This window comes from Lissotriton helveticus, chromosome 11, assembly GCF_964261635.1.
Source record: "Lissotriton helveticus chromosome 11, aLisHel1.1, whole genome shotgun sequence".
Taxonomy (NCBI): domain Eukaryota; kingdom Metazoa; phylum Chordata; class Amphibia; order Caudata; family Salamandridae; genus Lissotriton; species Lissotriton helveticus.
Genome location: NC_136072.1, coordinates 1,127,586,593 through 1,127,610,591, shown reverse-complemented (window position 1 = coordinate 1,127,610,591; position 23,999 = coordinate 1,127,586,593). Strand labels below are relative to the sequence as shown.

Sequence of the window (23,999 nt, the reverse complement as noted above, 5' to 3'; positions counted from 1 at the left end):
CACTGCATTCATTGAGCCCACCAGCCTTAAACCCCTTTACACTGCTGAGTTGGTCCCTACGTTAGCTGAAGCCTCCAGCCTTGGACCTCTTTACACTGCATTCATTGAGCCCACCAGCCTTAAACCCCTTTACACTGCTGAGTTGGTCACTACGTTTGCTGAGGCCTCCAGCCTTGGGCCTCTTTACACTGCATTCATTGAGCCCACCAGCCTTACCCCCCTTTACACTGCTGAGTTGGTCCCTACGTTAGCTGAAGCCTCCAGCCTTGGGCCTCTTTACACTGCATTCATTGAGCCCACCAGCCTTACCCCCCTTTACACTGCTGAGTTGGTCCCTACGTTAGCTGAGGCCTCCAGCCTTGGGCCTCTTTACACTGCATTCATTGAGCCCACCAGCCTTACCCCCCTTTACACTGCTGAGTTGGTCACTACGTTAGCTGAGGCCTCCAGCCTTGGGCCTCTTTACACTGCATTCATTGAGCCCACCAGCCTTAAACCCCTTTACACTGCTGAGTTGGTCCCTACGTTAGCTGAAGCCTCCAGCCTTGGGCCTCTTTACACTGCATTCATTGAGCCCACCAGCCTTAAACCCCTTTACACTGCTGAGTTGGTCACTACGTTAGCTGAGGCCTCCAGCCTTGGGCCTCTTTACACTGCATTCATTGAGCCCACCAGCCTTACCCCCCTTTACACTGCTGAGTTGGTCCCTACGTTAGCTGAGGCCTCCAGCCTTGGGCCTCTTTACACTGCATTCATTGAGCCCACCAGCCTTACCCCCCTTTACACTGCTGAGTTGGTCCCTACGTTAGCTGAGGCCTCCAGCCTTGGGCCTCTTTAGACTGCATTCATTGAGCCCACCAGCCTTAAACCCCTTTACACTGCTGAGTTGGTCCCTACGTTAGCTGAGGCCTCCAGCCTTGGGCCTCTTTACACTGCATTCATTGAGCCCACCAGCCTTACCCCCCTTTACACTGCTGAGTTGGTCCCTACGTTTGCTGAAGCCTCCAGCCTTGGGCCTCTTTACATTGCATTAATTTAGCCCACCAGCCTTACCCCCCTTTACACTGCTGAGTTGGTCACTACGTTAGCTGAGGCCTCCAGCCTTGGGCCTCTTTACACTGCATTCATTGAGCCCACCAGCCTTACCCCCCTTTACACTGCTGAGTTGGTCCCTACGTTAGCTGAAGCCTCCAGCCTTGGACCTCTTTACACTGCATTCATTGAGCCCACCAGCCTTAAACCCCTTTACACTGCTGAGTTGGTCCCTACGTTAGCTGAGGCCTCCAGCCTTGGACCTCTTTACACTGCATTCATTGAGCCCACCAGCCTTACCCCCCTTTACACTGCTGAGTTGGTCACTGCGTTAGCTGAGGCCTCCAGCCTTGGGCCTCTTTAGACTGCATTCATTGAGCCCACCAGCCTTACCCCCCTTTACACTGCTGAGTTGGTCCCTACGTTAGCTGAGGCCTCCAGCCTTGGACCTCTGTCCTGTGGACCAGGGTGTGGGCAGATACAATGGATGCATGGACCCATGTCTGAGGTTCCTCTTTCTGCCTCTGAAAGCAGGTGGTGCAGACAGCCCTCTCGGAGACTCAGGACCCTGAGGAGGTGTCGGTCACAGTGAAAGCCTTCATGACAGCTGACCTGCCCAATGAGCTGATTGAGCTGCTGGAGAAGATTGTGCTGGAGAACTCGGTGTTCAGTGAACACAGGTAAGCTGGGAGCTCTCTCTCTTGGGTGACGGTGAGGCTGCAGCTTGAGAAAGGAGGATGGCAGTTCAAGTAGCAGATGAAGCAGGGGACCGGGCTACCAAGAGTGCATGCTGCTGTAAACCTCTAATGTCCTAGTTCTCTGATTGGGCCTCTTTCTTGCTGAAGCCAAACATAACCTCACACATGCCCCGATGACAATTAGTGTTTTATTTAAAGAGCAGAAGATCTGTACTGTGCTATGTAAGACTGGAGTGGCTTTCTATTCCCGTGTACACAAGCTCCACATGATGTGTTCCTCTGTTACACACGATATACTGTCCTTTACTCCCTGAGGTCTGTGTGATCTCTGCTGCTGTGTAGAATAGAAGGCTTGTTTTGTAAACTGATTGATAGTGTGGATAAGTTCATCTCCTTCTGCTCAATCTCAAACATGGGGCGAGTCCTTTCTCCTAGAGCATGGACTCGTAATTTCCCTTCCTAGAACTTGCAACCACGCCATCTGCTCCATTCCCTCATTGGAAAATGTGGCAAGTCTGTATCTCGTGCTCTGATCAAGAGTCTGGGAAAGGTCATTATTTGTTCCTGCTCTCTTTAGAATATGGAACTAGTTCCTTCTCGTCTAATCCTTCCTAAACCAGAGTTTGCAGTTAGTGCTGACCTGCTCCTATGTTTCAGAACACGAGTTTAACAGTCTCTCATGCCACATTCCAGCATATGGGGCATTGCTGTCTTAATTTTCTTATTCAAGAGTAGTCCATTTTCTCTGAAGTGAGGAAGCACCGTTTTCTTCTGCCTTGTTTGATAATTGTCTTTATCCTTACTTTCTTCCCTCCAATCGAAGCATTTGCAGAAGATGCTGTTTGCTTTGTTTACCTGCCTCTCTCCTTGCTGAAATGCTGTGTCTCTGTTCTCTGCCGTTATTTTCCAGAGATGTGTCCTTCGACATAACTAACAAGTGTGACTGTGCCACCTAGGCTTGGATTAATATCTATTACATTGTGGCCGCACGTTTCCTTTTACTTGATTGCAGGTCTATTACAACCCCAGTATATTAAGGGTGATCGGTTAAAAAGCCAGAGCTGGCCAAAGATGTCTCTCAAATATGGGGCCTCTTGGCAGCTATTCTTAAATGCTTTTATCTTCAAAAGATGGCCATTTACCATATGGCTGCTGCTGCAGGGGGTATCAGTGAATTTCATTGCTGAAAAGCCGGATGTTTGATACTCGCTTTCCATGTTCTTGTCTGTTGTTTCTGTATCCTCCCCCGGGTTGCCAGTTCTGTTTTCTGTTACTGAGGTTTAAGTTTGTGCTTTTTTCTGTTCTCAGAAATCTGCAGAACCTTCTGATCTTGACAGCAATTAAAGCTGACCGCACACGTGTGATGGAGTACATCAACCGCCTGGACAACTATGATGCCCCTGATATCGCTAACATCGCCATCAGTAATGAGCTGTTTGAGGAGGCCTTTGCGATCTTCCGCAAGTTTGATGTCAACACATCTGCCATACAGGTAAGCGCAAGGATGAGATACTGTGAGTATAACAAATATTTCAATGAGAAATGTGGAATGAAAGGTTAACTTCCTGCACTTATCATAAACATTGTCGCTGACTTCTTAGTGTTTCCAACCAAAATATACCTCTTTGTTGAAAACTGACCCTGAAACCCTTGGCTGATGAGACCCACTCTCTCCCTCTTTTCAAATGTCTCTCTCAGAATTTGTGGATCTCTAGTCTTTTTCTGCATGTAGGTTTATACTAGAATTGTTTGTGCAGCTGAAGAATACATTTGGAAAGTTGTTTACATACAGTTTTCATCTGCTTTTTCTAAACTGTTCTAGGAAATGTACCAATAACCCCCACATGTTGGATTTACAGGCCTGAGGTACATTGCAAGTAGAGTGTTAGATTTGCAGGGGCTGCCGCTTAGGAACAGGGTGGTTTGGCTGTTCTGGCTTGTCTGTGCTGAGTGGTAGCAGTGATACAGCCCAGGACAGGTAGACCAGCAGGTCTGAGATTTATTGGAGTACAATAAGATCCTTACCTTGGCATAAAACACTCATTTTGGATGGAAGTGAAGCATTACTTCCAGAATGAATGGTTAATGTGTCTGTGGTGTACTGACTAGATATATTACATGCTAACACTGATTATTTTTTAGGTATAGTAGTGTGTAGTCTGCACAGACTGGGACAGGAGATGAATCCTCCAGGTTGTGGATGTTATGCATACATAAAGTAGATGTTTGTAGATTACATTAATTGTCATTCTGTGTGAGAGTAATGAAAACCATGCCACATATTATTTTGAATGTGCTTTCCATTTCATAGAAGCTGAATCTCTCTGCAAGGAGCTTTAGGTGAAGGGTTAGTGTGGTGCCGGCATGTGTGAATCTTTGTTGTCTTTCTCTTTTCCAGGTTCTCATTGAACATATCGGGAACCTGGACCGCGCATACGAGTTTGCTGAAAAGTGCAACGAGCCTGCGGTGTGGAGCCAGCTGGCGCGAGCACAGCTCCAGAAAGACCTTGTGAAGGAAGCTATTGACTCTTACATAAAGGCGGATGATCCTTCAGCATACATGGAGGTGGTTCAGGCTGCCAGCAAGAACAGTAAGCTGTCCTGCGCGCTCCATGGTTGCAATAATGAGCTTATTGGGTAACAAGCAGACAGTGCCTGGCAGACTGGAATCAGATTACGGCTTATCATGCAGTTAGCCTAATTAGGAGAGATGATATCTGGCTTCCACCATGTGCTGTCCTAGCCTCCTCCTAAAACTGAACTGTGCAAGACCTCATCACAGCCAGTGTTGCACGCGTGTTGCAGAAATCCCATAAGAATCAGTGTTGCCTTTTACAACCTTTGTTTAAGGTCACTCTTCTTAGAGTCTTTGTTAATTTATATGAAACCACTCAGATTGTCTTCCTTCTGCACACAAACTGTCCCAAATGCTTCACTAAAAATCTGGGGCCCCACGCGGCTTTCAGGCAGCCTGTCATTCTTAGGCTATTGAGTTCTTCATCGTTCTGCTCTACCTGTAGTGCCAGAGACAATAACCCATTAGACCTGACTCTCTTAAAGTGGCTATTCATGTTAGTTCTCCTGGTCTCACTTGTTTAGAGGGTAAAGATTTAGGGGCATGTATTTCTGGTTTGATACCATGCAACCGGAAATGTAATCCCATTGATAAAAATGTGTGATTCAGACCCACACTTAGCACAATTCACTACTAAAACATACAGAAAATCTGATTATGCTCATTACCAAAGGACTGTGGCAGCAGCAATTTTGGTCATATACTGCTGAGTAGGGAAAGACACAACTTGCATGGCATCACCCATGCCAGTTGAGCCAGTCAGCTTGATTGAAATCTTTTTGTCATGAAGTAGTGCTTTGCCATGTCTACATTTTGGACTAGGTTTCACATATAAATGTCGTCAGTGAGGACCTGTGCCGTAGAATTCGAGCGTGTTCCACCAGCTTCAGTTTCCTCACATAGTTACACAGTAGTCTACGTAGGCTTTAGACACTCATACCTTTTCACCTGGGCTTAAGTTTGACAATCTTTCTTAAATTAATGCTACCCCAGTGAGTTGATCAGTCATATAAATTTACGGAAGGTGTTTCATGTTTGTTTTGTTTTCAGCAATCGACCTGTGCTTTAGTATTAGGACACCAAAAGTGTACATACCCCCATCCTGACACTGCGAATGACAATCAACCTCTCCACTGAGCCTCTTTAGTGAAAACATGAGTGTTAGCCTTTTTACCTGTACACATATGGGGAAGACTGACTGTCTGCTCTCCACAGTAATCTTTCCCAAGAGCAAATGGGCACAAACGGGGCAGGGAGAAGAGGGGCAGAGAAAAAACAAGTATCCATAAATGCAATGTTCCTGTGACCTTGTCTGATGCTGGTTCTGCACCCAGCATGACTTCTAACCACAGCAGCTGCTGCATTTTCTTTGTTAGAGGAGGTCATCTGAATTTCACTTGAAGATGATTAAGCATTCATTTCCGTTAAGTGGACCAGTGTGCCTCAGTGGCACCAAATGGATGCTTTAACGTCCATGTATTGTAATAAAAAGACCGCTCTTCTTTGGAAATGTAAGGATATGTTAGTTAATGACAGGCAGTTGAATCCAAGTTCTACCTCCTGGTAAGTCTTTATCTTGAAGGAGTTGCTCCAGTAGATTACACCTGGAGTACTCTTAATTCTGAAAAGTATTTAGTTCGAGGCATGTGGGCTGCTAAATTCATATCTTATGCATAGATCGCCGCCTAGTGTTGGGTCCGGATGATTGCACATTGTTGTCCTGGAAGAGTCTTCGAAGTATCACGAGATAGGTGGCTCCTCCCCTGGACTACAGTGCGCATGGGCATCGACTCCATCCCCAGATTGTTTTTTTCCGCCATTGGGTTCGGATGTGGTTTCGACGTCTTCGTGTCGGAACCGAAAACAACTTTGTTCTTAAGGCCAAAAGGCCTTCCTTACCTGCGTCGGTATTGTTTGCGTACGGTCTCGAGCGTCGTCCGACTCTCTGAGCCGGACATCTACGGAGTCAAGTAACTCTTCGATCGAGGCCCTCTCGTCGCAGCAAGACCCGACGAACTTAACATGGAGCGGAGCCCGTTCAAGTTCTGCCCCGTCTGTGGATCCAAATATCCACACATCGATGTGCATCCGGTCTGTAATAAATGCCTATCTCCGGACCACAACGAAGAAAACTGCATGGCCTGCTCTAAGTTCAGGTCCAAGAAGACGCTCAAGCATCGGCGCGCGGCGCGCCTCGAGGCCCAGCGAGCGGCGCCGGCACCCGACGACATATTCGACGACCCCGCGGAAGAAGGCGGCAGCCATCATCTCCAGATTTCACCACAGTCGACGGAGGTCCAAGCCGATCCCGAGGATCATGTCGAGGGACAGGGCCACGACCTTGAATATGTCGAGGAGGTAGGGGACGACGAAGAAGTTTATGGGGCCGCGGAAGATAGCTCAGAGGAAGAGCTATGCCCCGAAGTCTACATTATTGAGGCTCAGGTCACGGGATCGCCACTCGGCCTTACCCACGACCCTGCACCGCTATCCCCGGCCCCGCCTTCTGGCCCAGCCACGGACACTCAAGCGGAGCCGCCATCTCAGATATCGAAACCGAAACCTTCGGATCCGACGGCACCAAAGATGGCCGACGTCCAGCCAAAATCGAAACCGAAACCTTCGGTATCGACCAAACCTAAAATGGCCGACGTCCAACAAAAAAAATCGAAGCCTGATCCTTCATCGGCTCCGTCGCCCTCAGGCCCACCGAAGTCGAAGAAGGCTGTCGAGTCGACAGCGTCGCAAAAGGTGCGGAAGGAACCATCCTCTAAGACGGCCGTCCATCAAGTGTCAAGCAGAGTTGTTCCGGCACGGACGTCTAAGTCTGTTGACACGCCTTCGCACGCTCCTACGGCGCCGTCAAGTAAACGCGCAGTCGAATCAAAGTCGACTAAAGGCCACGGCCCGAAGGCCGCAGGCACTACGGCAGCAACGGCGTCGGCGCCAAAGACTCCAACGGAGCCGCGACACGTTGCAGCCGAAGATTCGTCGAGGCAAATCTCGACCACACCGGGGGAGTCTGACGCCACCGAACATCGGCCGTCGGTTACCAAACCCTCTGCCTCCTTCACAAAGCAGGTGACCGACTCCCTCAAACGTATTCGGGAGAAGACTTTGTCGTCAACGGCACCGCCTCCAAAGACCTCGACCAAGCTTCTCTACACTCTGCCACCTAGGGTGGCACCAAAAGCATTTGCACCAAAATCTGTGCCGAAAATCGCTAACACGTCGGATCCTTCAACGCAAAAGGGACGCTCGGATCAACATCAAGCCTCAGAAGACCATTCTGAGCATTACATCGATGCCCAAACAGGGAAATTGACCCTCTACAAGAGGAAAATCACTTCCCAACCACTGGAATCCTATGTTATTCCACTAAAGAAGAAGAGGCCGGAACAGGACATTCCTGCCCTTGTTGAACCTATTCTGCCACCACCAAGAAGAAGTCCATCTCCTTCACCCACACAATCAGGAGGAGAGGATGATGGACAAGATGACCAATACAATTTCCCAGTTGACAATGACCCTGATGTTCTGCAGGACTCATATGACGACACTGGGGACCAAGGTGGACATCAGGTGGTACAAGATCCACAGGGTTTTGGGACACGTACATCTCCAACAGAGGATTCTGCAGCATTTAATGCTTTAATAGAACGGGCAGCAGCAAATCATGATGTGGACATGCATGCTGACCCGGTGGAGGAAGATTTTTTGTTCGACACTTTCTCTGTCTCTGAAAGAACAGTTAAGATACTTCCTATGCTCAAAGGTGTCCTTAAACATGCCCCGGAGATCTTTAAGGAACCTACCAGGGCAAGAGTGGTGAACCCACGTATCGAGAAAAAATACAGGCCAGCACCTGGAGATCCTGCCTATATTCGGGGACAGTTGCCTCTGGACTCGTTGGTGGTCGCCAATGCCCGCAAGAGGGCAAACTCCCAAACGACGGGTGAAGCTCCTCCCCCAGACAAGGAGTCGAAAGCCAATGTATGGCGTCTAGCAAACACACAGGCACTATTGCCACGATACGATAGGGCGCATTACGACACCCTAGAACAGCTCCTTCAACACCTACCTGATGAGTTTAAGGAAGCAGCCGAAATGCTCATACAAGAGGGAAAGCTTATCTCAAACGCTGCAATAAAGTGTGCACTTGATGTGGCAGATACAGCGGCTAGGGGAATTAACACTAGCGTCATGTTAAGGCGACAAGCTTGGCTTCGTATATCTGGATTTAAGCCTGACATTCAAACTACAATCCTCAACCAGCCCGTCAATCCTGACAGACTGTTTGGTCCAGATGTAGACACCACCCTTGAAAAGATTAAAAAGGACAACGAGACTGCTAAGTCCATGGGGGCGCTTCAGTCACAACAATTCAGGGGAAGCACTTTTCGTCGCTCAGGAGCACGTGGTGTTACCAGAGGACACTTGGGTCAACAAACACAATTCACAAAGGGTGGTGCGCAATCCTCGTACCCCAAGCAGGGTAGAGGGGGTTACAGAGGTAACAATGCCAAGGGCAGAGGCAGAGGGAACAACAACTCCCGTTCCTCTGCCGCCAACAAACAGTGACTCTCTGTCACTGCCCCCCGACCATACAACACCTGTCGGGGGGGAGACTCCAGCAGTTCCTGCCAGTCTGGACGTCCATCACCACAGACAGGTGGGTGAGAAAACGTATCCAGTACGGTTACTGTTTGGAGTTAACATCCACTCCTCCCAACATTCCCCCAAGACACCGTCCTATGTCGGCAGAGCACTTGCACTTATTGCAGCAGGAAGTACTGGTGATGCTGCAAAAAGGCGCAATAGAGCTCGTACCAGTGGAAGAGGAAGGCACAGGGGTCTATTCCCTGTACTTCCTCATCCCAAAAAAGGACGGATCCCTCAGACCTATTCTGGATCTACGCCCCCTCAACATGTACATACTGTCAGAACACTTTCACATGCTGACACTGCAACAAATCCTTCCCCTGCTCAATCAAGGGGACTTCCTAGCAATCTTGGACCTCAAGGATGCTTATTTCCACATCCCACTCCACCCATCCCACAGGAAATACCTCAGGTTTACCATTCAAAACAGGCACTATCAGTTCAAAGTCCTACCCTTCGGGGTGACTACTGCCCCCAGAGTGTTTACAAAGTGTCTGGCGACAGTGGCGGCGCACCTCAGGAGACAGAACATACATGTCTACCCGTACCTAGACGACTGGCTTGTTCAAGCAAAGTCGGAACAACAGTGCGCCGCGGACATGTCCCACACTATTCAACTCCTTCACAGCCTGGGGTTCTCGCTAAACTACCCGAAGTCGCACCTTCAACCAAACCATGTGCGGCAGTATCTGGGCGCGACAATAAACACCCTGACTGCTATGGCTCAGCCAAACCCAGTCAGAATCAACAGTATTCAGTCGCTGATCCAAAAGTTCAGACCGCAACACTCCTTGCCAGCGAGAGTGTTCATGCAGTTGATAGGCATGATGGCCTCCTGCATCTTCATAGTCCCGCACGCGAGGTTGCACATGCGCCCGCTCCAAGAATGCTTGGCAAATCAGTGGACACAGGCTCGGGGACAGCTAACAGACCTAGTGTTGGTGACCGGTCGGGCATACAACTCTCTGCATTGGTAGAATCCACACAACCTTTGCAAGAGACGACCGTTCCACGAGCCAGTGCCACAGATAATCCTAACAACGGACGCATCTCTCCAAGGGTGGGGAGCTCATGTGCTCCACTACACTGTGCAGGGACTGTGGTCCACCCAGCAGCAGAAGTTGCACATCAACTACCTGGAATTGATGGCAATCTTCATGGCGATAAAGTCCTTCAAAGTACATTTGTGCAACAAAGTCGTGTTGATCCGGACGGACAACATGACAGCCATGTACTACATCCAAAAGCAGGGAGGTACTCACTCACCACAACTGTCTCATCTGGCTCAGAGCATGTGGAAGTGGGCCATTCAGAGGAACATTTTCCTCATGGCGGAACACCTCCCGGGCAAGGACAATCAGATGGCGGATCTGCTCAGCAGATACAGCCATCAAATGCACGAGTGGGAGATACATCCATCAGTACTCCACCCGTACTTCCAGCAGTGGGGTCATCCAGAGATAGACCTGTTTGCCACAAGGGAAAACGCAAAATGCCAAAGCTTTGCCGCCAGGTTCCCTCACCCGGAATCGCAAGGGAATGCGATATGGATGAACTGGTCAGGCAAATTTGCGTACGCTTTTCCCCCAGCGCCTCTCATTCCGCTGGTGGCAAGAAAGCTAAAGCAACACTCGATGACTCTCATCCTGGTTGCTCCAACATGGGCACGCCAACCATGGTACACCACGTTTCTAGAACTTTCCGTGGTACCGCATCAAAGGCTGCATCTCACATCCAGGCTCTTGACGCAGAACCATGGCGACATTCAGCATCCAGATCCGCGACAGCTCAATCTGGCGATCTGGCTCCTGAAGTCTTAGAATTTGGCTACCTCAACCTGCCTCCAGAATGCATGGACATCATCCGGGAGGCAAGAAAGCCCACTACCCGAGCTTGCTATGCAGCAAAATGGAAGCGGTTTGTCATGTACTGTACAGACAACAATATCAACCCACTGGATGCAACCATTCCTAACATCATCTGCTATTTGTTACATCTTTACAAATGCAATCTAGCGTACGCTTCCATTCGGATACATTTATCCGCCATAGCGGCTTATCTCCAGAATAGGCAACACCTCTCTGTTTTCAGGGTGCCTGCCATTAAAGCCTTCCTAGAAGGACTGAAGCGAGTCATTCCTCCAAGAACACCACCAGCTCCAGTGTGGAACCTCAATGTGGTCCTCACTAGGCTGATGGGCCCACCTTTTGAGCCACTGTACTCCTGCGAGATTCAGTTTCTCACATGGAAAGTGGCTTTTCTCATTGCTATCACATCGCTCAGACGTGTAAGTGAGCTGCAGGCGCTCACAATCCAAGAGCCATTCATCCAGATACATTCCAACAGGGTAGTACTCCGCACTAACCCCAAATTCCTTCCTAAGGTGGTGTCACAGTTTCATATCAACCAAACTATTGACCTGCCTGCATTCTTCCAAAACCCACAAACAGTAGCAGAAAGAATGCTTCCTACATTAGACGTTAGGAGAGCGCTAATGTACTACATTGACAGAACACAACACTTTAGAAAGACACAACAACTTTTTGTTGCCTTCTCAGCACAGCACAAAGGCAACCCCATTTCCAAAGCAGGAATAGCCAGATGGATTGTTAAGTGCATTCAAATCTGTTATCAAAAGGCTAAACGTACTTTAACAATACCCCCAAGGGCGCACTCCACACGCAAATTGGGGGCCTCCATGGCTTTCCTGGGGAACATTCCCTTAGAAGACATTTGTAGAGCAGCCACATGGTCTACACCACACACATTTACCAAACATTACTGTGTAGATGTGCATTCAAAACAGCAAGCAGCTGTAGGACAGGCTGTTCTCAAGACACTTTTTCAAGCTTCTGCAGCTGGCACGGGCAACCACCCTTAATGGAGGGACTGCTGTGTATTCTATGCATAAGATATGAATTTAGCAGCCCACATGCCTCGAACTGAATACGCTACTTACCAGTATGCATCTGTTCTTGGCATGTAGGGCTGCTAACATTCATATCGCCCGCCCTCCTCCCCGGTGCCCGTAGCGGCTGCAGATACTCTCTCTATATTCATCATTAGCATGGACATCCTTTACACTATTTCACTCCATCTCTGCCACAATGGCTAAAAACAATCTGGGGATGGAGTCGATGCCCATGCGCACTGTAGTCCAGGGGAGGAGCCACCTATCTCGTGATACTTCAAAGACTCTTCCAGGACAACAATGTGCAATCATCCGGACCCAACACTAGGCGGCGATCTATGCATAAGATATGAATGTTAGCAGCCCTACATGCCAAGAACAGATGCATACTGGTAAGTAGCATATTCATTTTTAGAAACTCATTTGACCTCTCACATTAGTTAAAAGGTAGTGGGGTTTTAAAGACTCCTTTCAATGCATACTTAAGGCTTCCCCTGGATGTCCGTTCCCTGAGCTTTATGAATTACAACTTTTTCTCCCTACCCAGGACACCCTCAGATTTACCCAAAATACGTGGATGCAAATCTTTCCCCCATGAATTATAAAATCCTAACCTTGGTTATTTGATCAGGGTTCTTTCTAGCACGACGTTGATGCAGTTTAATAAATTTTGCTCAGCATCAAGTCTTTGTTCTCCCCAGCATAAATTCATCACAGTTCAGCATGCTGTTCATGTAATGCAGTTCAGCATACCACACATAAATTACTCTTCTGTTTGCTATCAGCTTTTTTAATTGTTTATGCCAGTATTTCATTCCAGTTTCGATCACCATGAATTTATCCCAGCTCTACTCACCAGGACTTTTCACAGTATTGCCGTCAGCTCCGTTTTTCTTCCCATCGGAGTTTACCATAGGGGAATCGAATTTGAACATGCAGGGAAAGAAGTATATCTATTTAGGTGTTTTGTATAGGGCTGGTGTATCCTCTTGTGATCACGTCAGTGGTTTTTTTGTAAACAAAAACATAGTTCACATTTAAATAATGTATTTTCCTGCAGGCAATTGGGAAGATCTGGTTAAGTTTTTGCAGATGGCAAGGAAAAAGTCCAGAGAGTCCTACGTGGAGACCGAACTCATCTTTGCTCTGGCAAAGACCAACCGCTTGGCAGAGTTGCAGGAGTTTGTCAGTGGACCCAACAATGCTCATATCCAGCAGGTACCTCGAGTCTTGTGACAGCCTGACCAGCTTGGTCTTCAGCACACTGTAACTCATGATCTATATGTGTTTTCTGCCTTTCATAGATTAAGAACCTAATCGGTTATTCATTTGAAAATTACACATACAAATATTTGTTGTAGGATAGTCCTGGTGTCTACCTGCAAAACCGTCTGTAAAGGAAAAACTTATATCTTTTTGCTTTGTTTAAGTCTGTGTAAAAGTACAAAATCTGCCTACGCTGCGTTTCTGTGAAAATCAGATTTGTTCACACTACCTTCTTCAGGATATAGGTCTCCAAGTATATATGAACCTTTATAGTTTCGGAGGAATAAACTGCATTCAGACTCTTTGTCTACTCCTAGTAAAACTTGTTTTGATTGGATGACCAGGACTGTGTTCTCCACTCGTTAAAATTACTTGCTTTGAGTAAGGCAAGGCATCTGTTTAAAAGAAAATTGTTTGTGGCCTCTTTGTCTTTCCACACATGTACTTCTGGTTCTACCTTGAAACTCCTTTATACAAATTATTGGATAGAATTCCACTCAAGGAGTCAGTTTTCTTGTGAATATAATTCAATTGATAGGTAGTCACCTGGACCCGGTTGGATTGTCTGCCTCCAAGGCCAATGCAGTCTTGTTACACAAAGCCTCGTCACACGATCTCTAAGCAGGTATGAAGGTTCCTATACACTTGGAGACCATCAGTTATAAGTTCTTGATTTTAATATGTATGTCCTAAAGAAGGTAATGTTAGCCAATCTGATTTCCACCGAAACATAGCTTCGACAGAATGTTCTACTTTTGTACATAGAAGTATAATGAAATGATTTGTGTATTTTAAACATGAATATGAGTCTACAAATCATTTTTAATGAATCCTATTACCTGCATGGGACAGTGAGGCTGAGATTGGGGTTTTGAATGTCAGTTTGCTCTTTTAATGTTTAATTTTGAATTTTGTTGCCTTTAATCCCCTATGTGTACTCCCTTAAAATTTTAATTGATGTGCCCAAAAAGAAGTATAAAAATACGAAGATAGTATGAAAGGGAAATCAACTTTTCAGTTTGTGCTGCTATCTCAGTCTGTTCTTCTCAGTACTATGACCAGAAAGGCTTTTATATTCTTCCTCTTTTTAAATACACTCAACTTCTTGTCACTTGGCCAAGTACCACGGAGATTTTCCATCAGTCCCATCAGTTGATTCTTAAAATGTTGCCTCTCTTGTCTTCTCATCAATGTCACTCTACTGTAGACAGGAACAATTAGCCTAAAGAATGTCTTACCTGTTCCTTGGATTGCCCAAATATGCAGTTGTTGTGCCCTTGAATGCCACACCTTTTTTAAAACTTTGGTTAATAGTCTTCACTTTTTGTACTTTGCAATCCAGGTGGGATGACAGGGACCAGACATGATTCTGAAACAGTATCATTATTGCAGGCATGTTTACTTTTTCCGGGAGTGCTTAATTTGCCATATAGGTGTTATACACTTGAAAAACCATCATCAAGGTGTTCAACCTGGGCTCTGCGTCTTGAAATCTTTTGTTGCCAAACTTCAGCTTCCAAAAAGGGTAACCTTTGTTACCTCATTCTGCAGACATTGTTCCTTTTTTTTATTGTCTGCAGTGTTTCTTCAGTTTAAAGCACTTTCTTTATGTCGTAGTGTGTTTCAGTTTCTTGATTAAATGTGAGAGGGACTTTCTATTTTGTTAGTCGTTACCTTCTGACGTGACCTCCTCACGCAGCAGTAATGTACATTGTGGCTGGATGAATTATCTGATATCTTTAATACTTTTCAATTTATGCCCTTAGCAAGACAATGTCGTGGATCCCTTGCTTTGACAATTTAAGGGTTTAGCTCTATTGCTAGCCTCCATTTTGCCATTCCAATTAAGTAGTTTTTTTGTGGTTTGAGTTCCAGTTTTTATTAACTTATGAAGAACCATTCCGCTTTCTCTCCTCGACTCAGCTGAAAGTGGTCTCCTTACTGTCACAACCCTGTTGACTATGATATGTTGGACGCATGATCGATGGAGGTGGTTATGATCTAGCTCTTGTAATTTTGCCCTTGGTATGCATATCCTCTCTGGATGATTTTAGGTGGAGCAGTTGTATGTGCTAATGCTTCTTCTGCATGGCTGGTACTGTCCCCTTCAGGTCCTTGTATGTGGATAACGATCATCTTGGTGCATTCCATATTGTGTGGTGTTTGTTGGTAGCTGAAAGCACTGTCTTAGGAACAGAGCGATCAGTTCATGCAAAACTATTCTCCACACTTGGGGTCTTATTTATTTAGGCGCACCGGCACCTGCTGCACAGAACTTGGTAGATGGAACTATGCGCTTGCTTTTTTGTTTTTAACGTTAGGTACTTTTTGCATCTCTTCATGATTTCAGATTTAAGATAGCAAGCAGGAGGTAGCTATATAAATCGTGATTTTATTATGATATGATGTGGTGCATGAAGCCATATGCATTTTCCTTCCTGTGTTTTGCTTTAACTGAAGAAGACCACAAGAGGTGTATGAAAGTTGTTGCAAAAGTCGCAAAAGTGTTGCTAAGAACTAAAGGATACTTAGTATTGTACATCGTTGTCATTCATATGTAATTTGGATGGATAAAGGGTTAAGGTCTTTTAATTTCAGGCACTTGATGTATGCTGCAAAGCAACTTTTAAATATTGTCCTTTTGAGAGCAGCCTGCACAATAAAGGAATCTCATTTGCCCACCCGCCACTTAATAGCCACCATGATTTCTGCTTTCTTTGCATTTGACATGGACTCTGTTCATCTGCAGGTTGGTGACCGCTGTTACGAGGAAGGCATGTACGATGCAGCAAAGCTACTGTATAATAATGTGTCCAATTTTGCCCGCTTGGCATCCACGTTGGTGCACCTGGGGGAGTACCAGGCAGCCGTGGACAGTGCCCGAAAAGCCAACAGCACAAGGACGTGGAAGGAGGTAAGCTACATTTGTGTGTACTTGATTTGAATAGAGTGGGCATTATCCCCTGAATACTTAGTGAGGAGAGACTGGATGACAGTCAGTTTACGTAATGCAAACTCTAATGGTTGTTACTCCGTTGCTGAAATGTCCCTGTGTAACCCTTAGTAAAATTTGCTCATTGAAGGTGACAGTAATGTTAATAGTTGTAGTGAACAGATATCCATTAAAGGTGATTTTGCCTTTTTGTGAAACACGTATTCAGTTCAGCATTGTTTCATTACATTTCTGCTTTCGTTTATATTGCTTCATCCATTTGGGATTCTAGTCCCAAAACTTTTGATCATGTTTTTGCTTTTACATAAAATTATTTTTGGCCAGTACTTTTTTATACACAGTTGTATAGAACTTCCAGTTATGTTATCGCAGCACATACTGTACATGGGCACCCTTCAAACTGTATCCAAGAAGACCATCAATGGGATGGAGGAATCATTCTTCACGTCTGTTTTGCTGGTGTTTGGCTGTGTGAAGTTACTTGAGAGTTTTGAAATGATCTTAAGTATAAAAGTAAATTTAATTTGATCTAGGAATATCTTTGTGGTGGTTTATTTTGGTGGGTGTGCTGAAGGACATAAAGTTTTATCTCACTTGGGGACTGGGATCAACTATCCCTGGTTTGGCAAGAGCATAGTGCTTTTTGTATATGCGCCACAACACAGGGCGTTGTGACATGATGCGATGAATGTGCAAGCTTGTTAGGTTTTTCCAGGTTTTGTCTGTGTTTCTAGTGTTTACCTTTGTGTGGTGAAAGACACTTCCTATCAATTTGGCAATGCTTTGCCACCTACATTTTTTTTGTGCCCATGTTGGTGAGTGGGTTATGCCTAGTGTGTCGTATCTGAGTATGACTATTTGTAGAGGAAATTGGAATGATACAATGTGGTTTTAATGTTACGACTTTCTATCCTGCAGTGAACCTAGCAAATATGAATCAAAGAAAGTGTATGAACATTGAAGTTTGACACATTTTTTTAAATCACGTTACACCATATGTTTTGCCCATACAGTCACAAACGTATGTTCCTTCCGAATGTACAAGGTTCAGTAATTTGATAACTGGCGATTGGGGTTTAGTTAATCCTTATTAAATCTATGAATACATAGGTGACCCGTATGCTCCCATGCCTCATCGTGATGCGTCTTCTCGTTTATTTGAGTTTAGATCATTTACTGGAGTGTTGGCGGGTTATACTATAATGTGTTTGAGGTTGCAAGCATTCAGTGTTATTCCAGACCCGGCTATCTTGAGAGATGCTGCAGGTTCTTGTGGAATCGTGCTATTGAAGCAGCTCCTTATTATGCTCTCCTTGACTGAAACGTCGCTCTCTTCGTTGCAGGTGTGCTTCGCCTGTGTGGACGGAACAGAGTTCAGGCTTGCTCAGATATGTGGTTTGCACATTGTGATCCACGCCGATGAGCTAGAGGAGCTGATCAGTTACTACCAGGTGAGGTGGCATTCATTTCTTTTATTGAAACCATAAATGATTTTCTGCTAAAGCCATTCCTGCTTCCCTGACCTACACACGCATATGTATCTTAACCGTACTATCCCAACATTCGAAGGATGGATAAAAAAATCTTTAATCTCTGCCATGTTGTTCTCACTTGAGTTCATTGCAACAGTTCTTTTAACTGAAAGTGTAACTACAGTTACAATAAAACAACCAAAAACACACACCGAAATGTACTTATGCATTAGCAGTCGTCTTCTTTAGCATGAAACAAATTAAAGTGCTGTTGGAGCACTTTGCTTAAGGAATAATGTTAAAGTTATATTTCGGTTCCGTAAACTATATTCCAACAGAGTGTGTATAGCCTAGCACAGCACTAAGCAAATCACTGTTAATACAGCTTAGGTATCTAATACATCATTATGTAGGCAAGATTACCAAACTACCCTCACCTACACATTTATACAGTTGTGCATGTAACAGCAGTGCAAAAGAAAATGGCCTAAATGGAATGCATTTGCCATTACTAGTGGTGTCGTTGGCATAAGCCACATTTCAGACCTTTTTTAACTCATTAATTCGAATTGCATTTATCTAGCGCTAACTACCTCTGTGTGTAGAAATCCCTTTTCAGCGAGTAGCACGCTACTCCAGAAACCAAAAATTATTTGTGGGGAATATGAAATTAATTTGAGAGGTGGAGAGGCGAGTGTTTTATTTGTATTGAAAAGGGATAGTGGAGTGATAAACGAGTGAAAGGTTTGCATTTATATAGCGCTTGCTACCCATGATAAGGTGTTGAAATGCTTTTCGGATGGTAGAACTACTCCAGAACCCAAACTGGATTAGTGGGGAATTAGTATAGAAAAACATTAAATTAATTTGAGCGGTTGACATGTTGGTCTGTAATTCGGATTGAAAGGGAATAGCGGAGGGATAGAAGAGAGAAGGGTCTAGAAAGTTTGTTTGTTTGGAGTTTATAGCAGTAGGAGGAGGTTTGAGATGAGCAATGGGGAGGTGGGAGGTGAAGAGTCAGAGGGAAGGGTTTAGAAAGGCATGTTTGGGAGAACTGAATAGTAAAAACAGTATGGGATGATGCAAGAAGGAGTAGAGTAGGTTAAACTGTACAAAGGGTTGTTTTGAGGGTCATAGTAGTGGAATGTGTTTGGGATGAAAGAGAGTGGAGGTAGGGGATATATTGAGAGTGGTATAGGGTGAGAAATAGAGTAGTCCATTGGAAAGAGTTGTAGAATGAGGTTTAAGATGAGTCTGTGTTGAGGATATATTGCGAGAGGTATACGGTGAGACATAGGGTAGTCCATTGGAGATGCTGAATTAGAAGCAAAGTAATAAATATAAAGATAAATAAGTACATGGAAGGTATATATGTATAAGCAAGATAATATATGTAGATTTAGATTGTATTTAATAAACTCAGACTTACAAGTGTTGCTGTCCTTTTTTTTGTTTTTGTAATTCAATAGTGAAGCAATTGCAGAGAAATAGTTATGATAAAAGATGTACTTATTTATGCAGTCACCTATATGCGAACCTACTTGCCTCCAAGCCAAGTGTTCCAAGCAATCCCTGGCTAACACCTGGGGAAGAGTCCGATCCTGTTCCAAGCCCAAAGCCAGGCTGTCCCTTGCTAACACCCGAGGACAAGGCGTACCTTGTGCTCTACGCCTAAGGTTATATAGCTACCTTTGCTTTCTTCTAATGTGCTGATAAGGGGAAAAACAAAAGCGGTCTACACACTTGTCCTTGTTTTCCATACGTCACAGGTTAGGACTAAAGATAAGATGATGTCTCTTACCCTATGATGGCTGTCTCCGGATAGACCTCTCCCCATAGATTCAGCAGAGCTTCTAATCAATTAAGGCGTCTGCTCACCCTTCTTTTTTGTGCAGATGAATCTGTTCAGGCTGAGGTACTTCCTTTACACCCTGACAACATCAGATTTGCCCACTCACAATGTGCCTCTGAGGGTCACATAATGGCTCCCTTTACATGGCCACCAAGTGAAGCGGTGATATAAAATGGTGGATGGGATGGTGAGTTGGGAACCCCTGCACCGTGGTTTTCCAGCTAATTTATGGAGGTTCTAAGCAGTTGATGTCCCATTAGGGGGTGTGAAAACTCGCAAGGAAATCAGTGTCCACTTCAGCAAACCTTTTATTTGGAATGTTGGGAATTGTTGGCATGGAAAGGGCAGAAGTGCCACTCAGGCACATATTGGCATGAAAACCTGCCCCTCTTCAACTGTGAATTATATTTTGAAGTTGACAAGTCTGCAACATTTGTAACAAGTTCACTCAAAATTTTAATGGAAATGACGAATGGTTGCATTTTTATGAATCCTGGTCTTTTAAATTCGAATGTTGAATATTAAAATAACCAACTGGCAGTGATGCAGACCTTATTTCTCTAAGAAATCGTTATTTTCCTTGGAGGAGGAAAGATCTCTGGACTCTCATGCCAAGGGGTAATGAGGTAGCATGCAGATTTTGCTACCCCCAGGCCTCGCTAGCCCATTTTTGCTTTACATGTGTCTACATATCCAATGCCTCAGGGCACTTTAAGGCAACTCAAAGTCAACATGTTTATGCTATATAACATACCTAAATACATACAGTCTAAACATACTTCCATAGTTAACTAGAAAACATTTCTGTGGAAAGAAGCATTCTCAGTAAAAACCTTTGTCACTCTGACATTGCCTCAGATATAAACACCTGTATTGCATTTGTATAATCTGTGTGCTTTTGAGGCAGCTTGCTCTCCTGGTCCCATTACCTTCAAGCCTGGGATTGCGTGCATGGATGGAAAAGTGTACGGCTGTTGTAGGAAAGCTATTTGGGAAGAGTTTGATGTTGACCTTAAGGGCCAGAGTGAGGCTCCTTTCCTGTTGCAGAGTGCAGGTGTACTTCTAAAACACAGAGGAGTGCATGGTTGTTAGAGCTTTGCTTTATTAACATGTACTTCTAGACAGTCCACAGTGATTAGAACTTTCTCCTACATAACCTTTTGTGCTCATCATGTTGGTGTTTCACGAGGCAGTGATTATTCTAAAACTTTCTGCTGAAAAGGGAGTGATATGGCTCATATGGAAGAGGAAGCACATTCGGAGTGAGAGGGGTGCTAGTAGAAGGGATTTTATCCAGGAGCTTGTGTGGCTTACGAACCACTGCCTGGGATCCGAGAATTCTCACAACATCTTATTCTGGGTAGTATACAATAACTGCAGCAGCTCCCACTCAGGAGTGTCACACCCTAAGATCAGTCAATATGAGCTGGGTCTACAGGTTCTTCGAAAAGGTGTTGGTTTAAAGAAAGTGGACATTTGAGGTCTCGCACCCCAGTTAAGCTGAGATACTTAAATGTAATTAGGTGTTATTTATTGCAGGTGTGAGGACACACCTTTATCATGAAAGTTACTTTTCTAGCCCAACAGCACTTCTTCCTCCAAACTAATAGAACGTTCTCTCCTCACTGAAGGGAACAGGCACATTTTTGCACATCAAAAAGTAAAAAGTAAAATGTCCAAGTCCGGGTGAATATGTGGTCTAGCTTATGTTCCCAAGACACTTACTGACTTCACAAGACTGGTTATTTGTTCTCTGTGAAGCGGCTGCATATGTTATGACATTTATGTACCTATTCCTACAGTCCAGTTTAGGTCAAACCGGATCATGTCCATGCCAGACGTTTTCAATATTTACACCAGATACAGATAAATACCATTCATCTAAATGGATCTTATTTACAATGCCAATGTTTAGCATTAGAATCTGGAATATATCAGGCTCTCCTGGCTCTTCGAAAGCACGGATGCTCTAGAATAATGGGAATACTGTCAACCACTCCAAAAAGAACAAGGGAGAGGGAGGCTTGCAGATGAGCCTTAAGCTCCTATGTTAATTAAAATAGGGAGATAGGAGCATAAGAGGTCCCACTCAGCTTCCAGAGGACATACTCAAGCAATCAAAGGAGAGCGGCCACATGGAACACCATGCCAGAGTCCCGCGGCCGCCACCCCGGAAACACCCAAGCCCACCCTCCTCCAACATTAACCGAAAGGTTTGTCCCTGTCTCAGTAGGAATTGAATTCCAGATCCTGGGAAGGTGCCTCCATAAAGGATTGTGACCAAATGAAGATCTACTTTTCAAACAGAAGGTGTTGTCAGAGCTTCCCAGAGAGCTTATTCCTCTAAGCATCTAAGCATATGGCTACACTATCTATCCCTGGTGCTGGTGCAAGGTTTCCCCACTGATCATCTTTGCACAGGTGTAGTAGCTGTTTGTGAGTGTACAGTGAGGTTTGCAGATTTGCCACTGGATAAAGCGCGAGTCATTAGGACATATTACGTGGTGCACTGCAAATCCAGGGCAATCGCACTACTGATCTTTCATTGTTTAACATGTCTCTGCTATGGCTGCCAACAATGCTGCTTGGTAAATGGCGCCTTCCTGTAAACGACTGCGGGACAGCCTCCTTTAATTGAAGTTTTGTTTATTTTGTTGGTGTTTGATTCTGATGCTTACAATTTAGTTCTGGAAATAGAAGAAAGACAAAGGTATAAGAATATATATTCTAGCCATGCAGTCTGTTTTGCAAGTATTTCTCTCTTCCCAGATTAGCTATGTGTTTACTTCCTATTCAGCCTCATTTACTTCTGCAGATGCTTTTATAATCCACATGGAGATAAAGTGATGAGACCCATCACTGCTTGAGTATCTGACTGGAAGGGACAATATCGGATTAGATTTTAGGTTTTCACTTACAGCACTATCTAGGTTATGAAAGGCCTACAAGATGAAGAAAGGGGTGAGGATTGAGCGATAAAAGGGACAACAGTTTTAAGGAAAGCTAAAGGAATTATTTTCATTTAAGGTTTTCGTTCCTATCTCCAATCCTGGGGTGCCGAAGCTCTTTAATATGGAGACAAGGCCAAGAGTGGTTCACTGTGACCTAGAAAAGAGACTTGTGCTGAACGAATTCATTTAGGAGTTTTGTTCTTTGTCTTAGAAGGTACTCAAATGCAAAGGTAGTGAAAGAATGCAGCAGTGGGTAAAGATGGTCAGTGAGTGTAGCAGTGAAATTGATGCAACACTCTCGACCGGCGTACTCCTTCTGTGCAGCACTTACATCATACAGTAGCTTTGTGTGGTAATAAATACGTTTACCCGTTGCATATTGTGAAGGCATCTCTTTAGAACTTCATGCGGGTGCGGCTTTTAGAGTCTAAAAGTGCCGACTGTAGTATTTTCTTACATCTGTTAAGTGTGTGTACCTAAACGCACACTCCTGTGGTTGAAAAGATGCTGTGACTTGATTTGCACACAAAAAGTTGTGAAGAAAGAACGGTATATGTTGTGTACATTGAAAAGATTTTCCATGTCTAAGAATGCATCTTCATGCTTTCTCCTACTAAGTGTTCTGTTGTCTGGTTTTCTGTATAGGATCGTGGCTACTTTGAGGAGCTGATTTCACTGCTGGAGGCTGCTCTGGGCCTGGAGCGTGCCCACATGGGTATGTTCACCGAGCTTGCCATCCTATACTCGAAGTTCAAACCTCAGAAGATGCGTGAGCATCTTGAGCTCTTCTGGTCCCGAGTAAATATTCCAAAGGTAAGGAAACAAGGGTGTATGTCTTGTTTGTCCCTTTGTTCTATGTATTGTATATGGGTCGTCAGTTGTCCAGGTTGAACATTTCTTTCAATGCCTGTCTTTCATTACTGATGCTTCACGTTCCTTGGTACTAATGCGCCAGTCACGTAGGGTGGCCAGGATTCTGATTTAGTTCTTGACTCAAGATTATGATGGTTTAAGGGTGCAGGGTATAAGATTACCAGATACAATGTGTGCTTTACTCGTTCAAATGTATTCCTCCAGCTGGTGTCTGAGTGCATGAGGGGACTGGTTGAAGAGTGTGGACAGTAGGGAAAGGGTGCATGGGCTCAGCAGATTCCACCGAGTCTGTACTGCACGGTGATGCCCTGTGTTCTCATGGATGGTTTATAATATAGCAATGTATCCCTCTGCCTAGTTCTAGAGTAGTGGTGTGCATTAAACCCCTTTGCTCTGGTTCACCATATGCGAACCCTGTGTAACTGTCTGCTGTGACTTAAGTTTGCTCTAAATAGCTGTGTACTCCCAAGTGTACTCTTAATCTTTGTGCTTTGATGTTTTTCCCTCTCAGACTTGTCCAGGAGATAAATACTGTGGTGTGTTGTGTTTTCTAGGTTCTCAGAGCAGCCGAGCAGGCTCATCTGTGGGGCGAGCTAGTCTTCCTGTACGATAAGTATGAAGAGTACGACAATGCAATCATTACCATGATGAATCACCCTATTGATGCCTGGAAGGAAGGGCAGTTTAAAGATATTATCACTAAGGTAAGGGTAGTAGCAGTCCTGCGCATTGTTACTTGCAATATTAAGTAATC

The 23,999-nt window shown here is 44.9% G+C and overlaps 1 protein-coding gene across 2 annotated transcripts in view; it reads left to right on the top strand.

Moving 5' to 3' along the window:
* CLTCL1 (clathrin heavy chain like 1) overlaps positions 1 to 23,999 on the top strand; it is a 330,795-nt gene that overhangs the window by 210,561 nt on the left and 96,235 nt on the right. Inside the window, exons 19-26 of one of the 2 annotated variants that reach the window (XM_078667862.1) lie at positions 1,567 to 1,712; positions 3,039 to 3,222; positions 4,129 to 4,321; positions 12,939 to 13,096; positions 15,894 to 16,058; positions 17,441 to 17,548; positions 23,018 to 23,185; positions 23,800 to 23,949. In XM_078667862.1, coding sequence (XP_078523988.1) covers positions 1,567 to 1,712; positions 3,039 to 3,222; positions 4,129 to 4,321; positions 12,939 to 13,096; positions 15,894 to 16,058; positions 17,441 to 17,548; positions 23,018 to 23,185; positions 23,800 to 23,949 — 1,272 coding nt within the window. Of the gene's footprint in view, positions 1 to 1,563; positions 1,713 to 3,038; positions 3,223 to 4,128; positions 4,322 to 12,938; positions 13,097 to 15,893; positions 16,059 to 17,440; positions 17,549 to 23,017; positions 23,186 to 23,799; positions 23,950 to 23,999 lie in introns of both variants that reach the window. The other variant, XM_078667861.1, reaches the window with a different exon arrangement.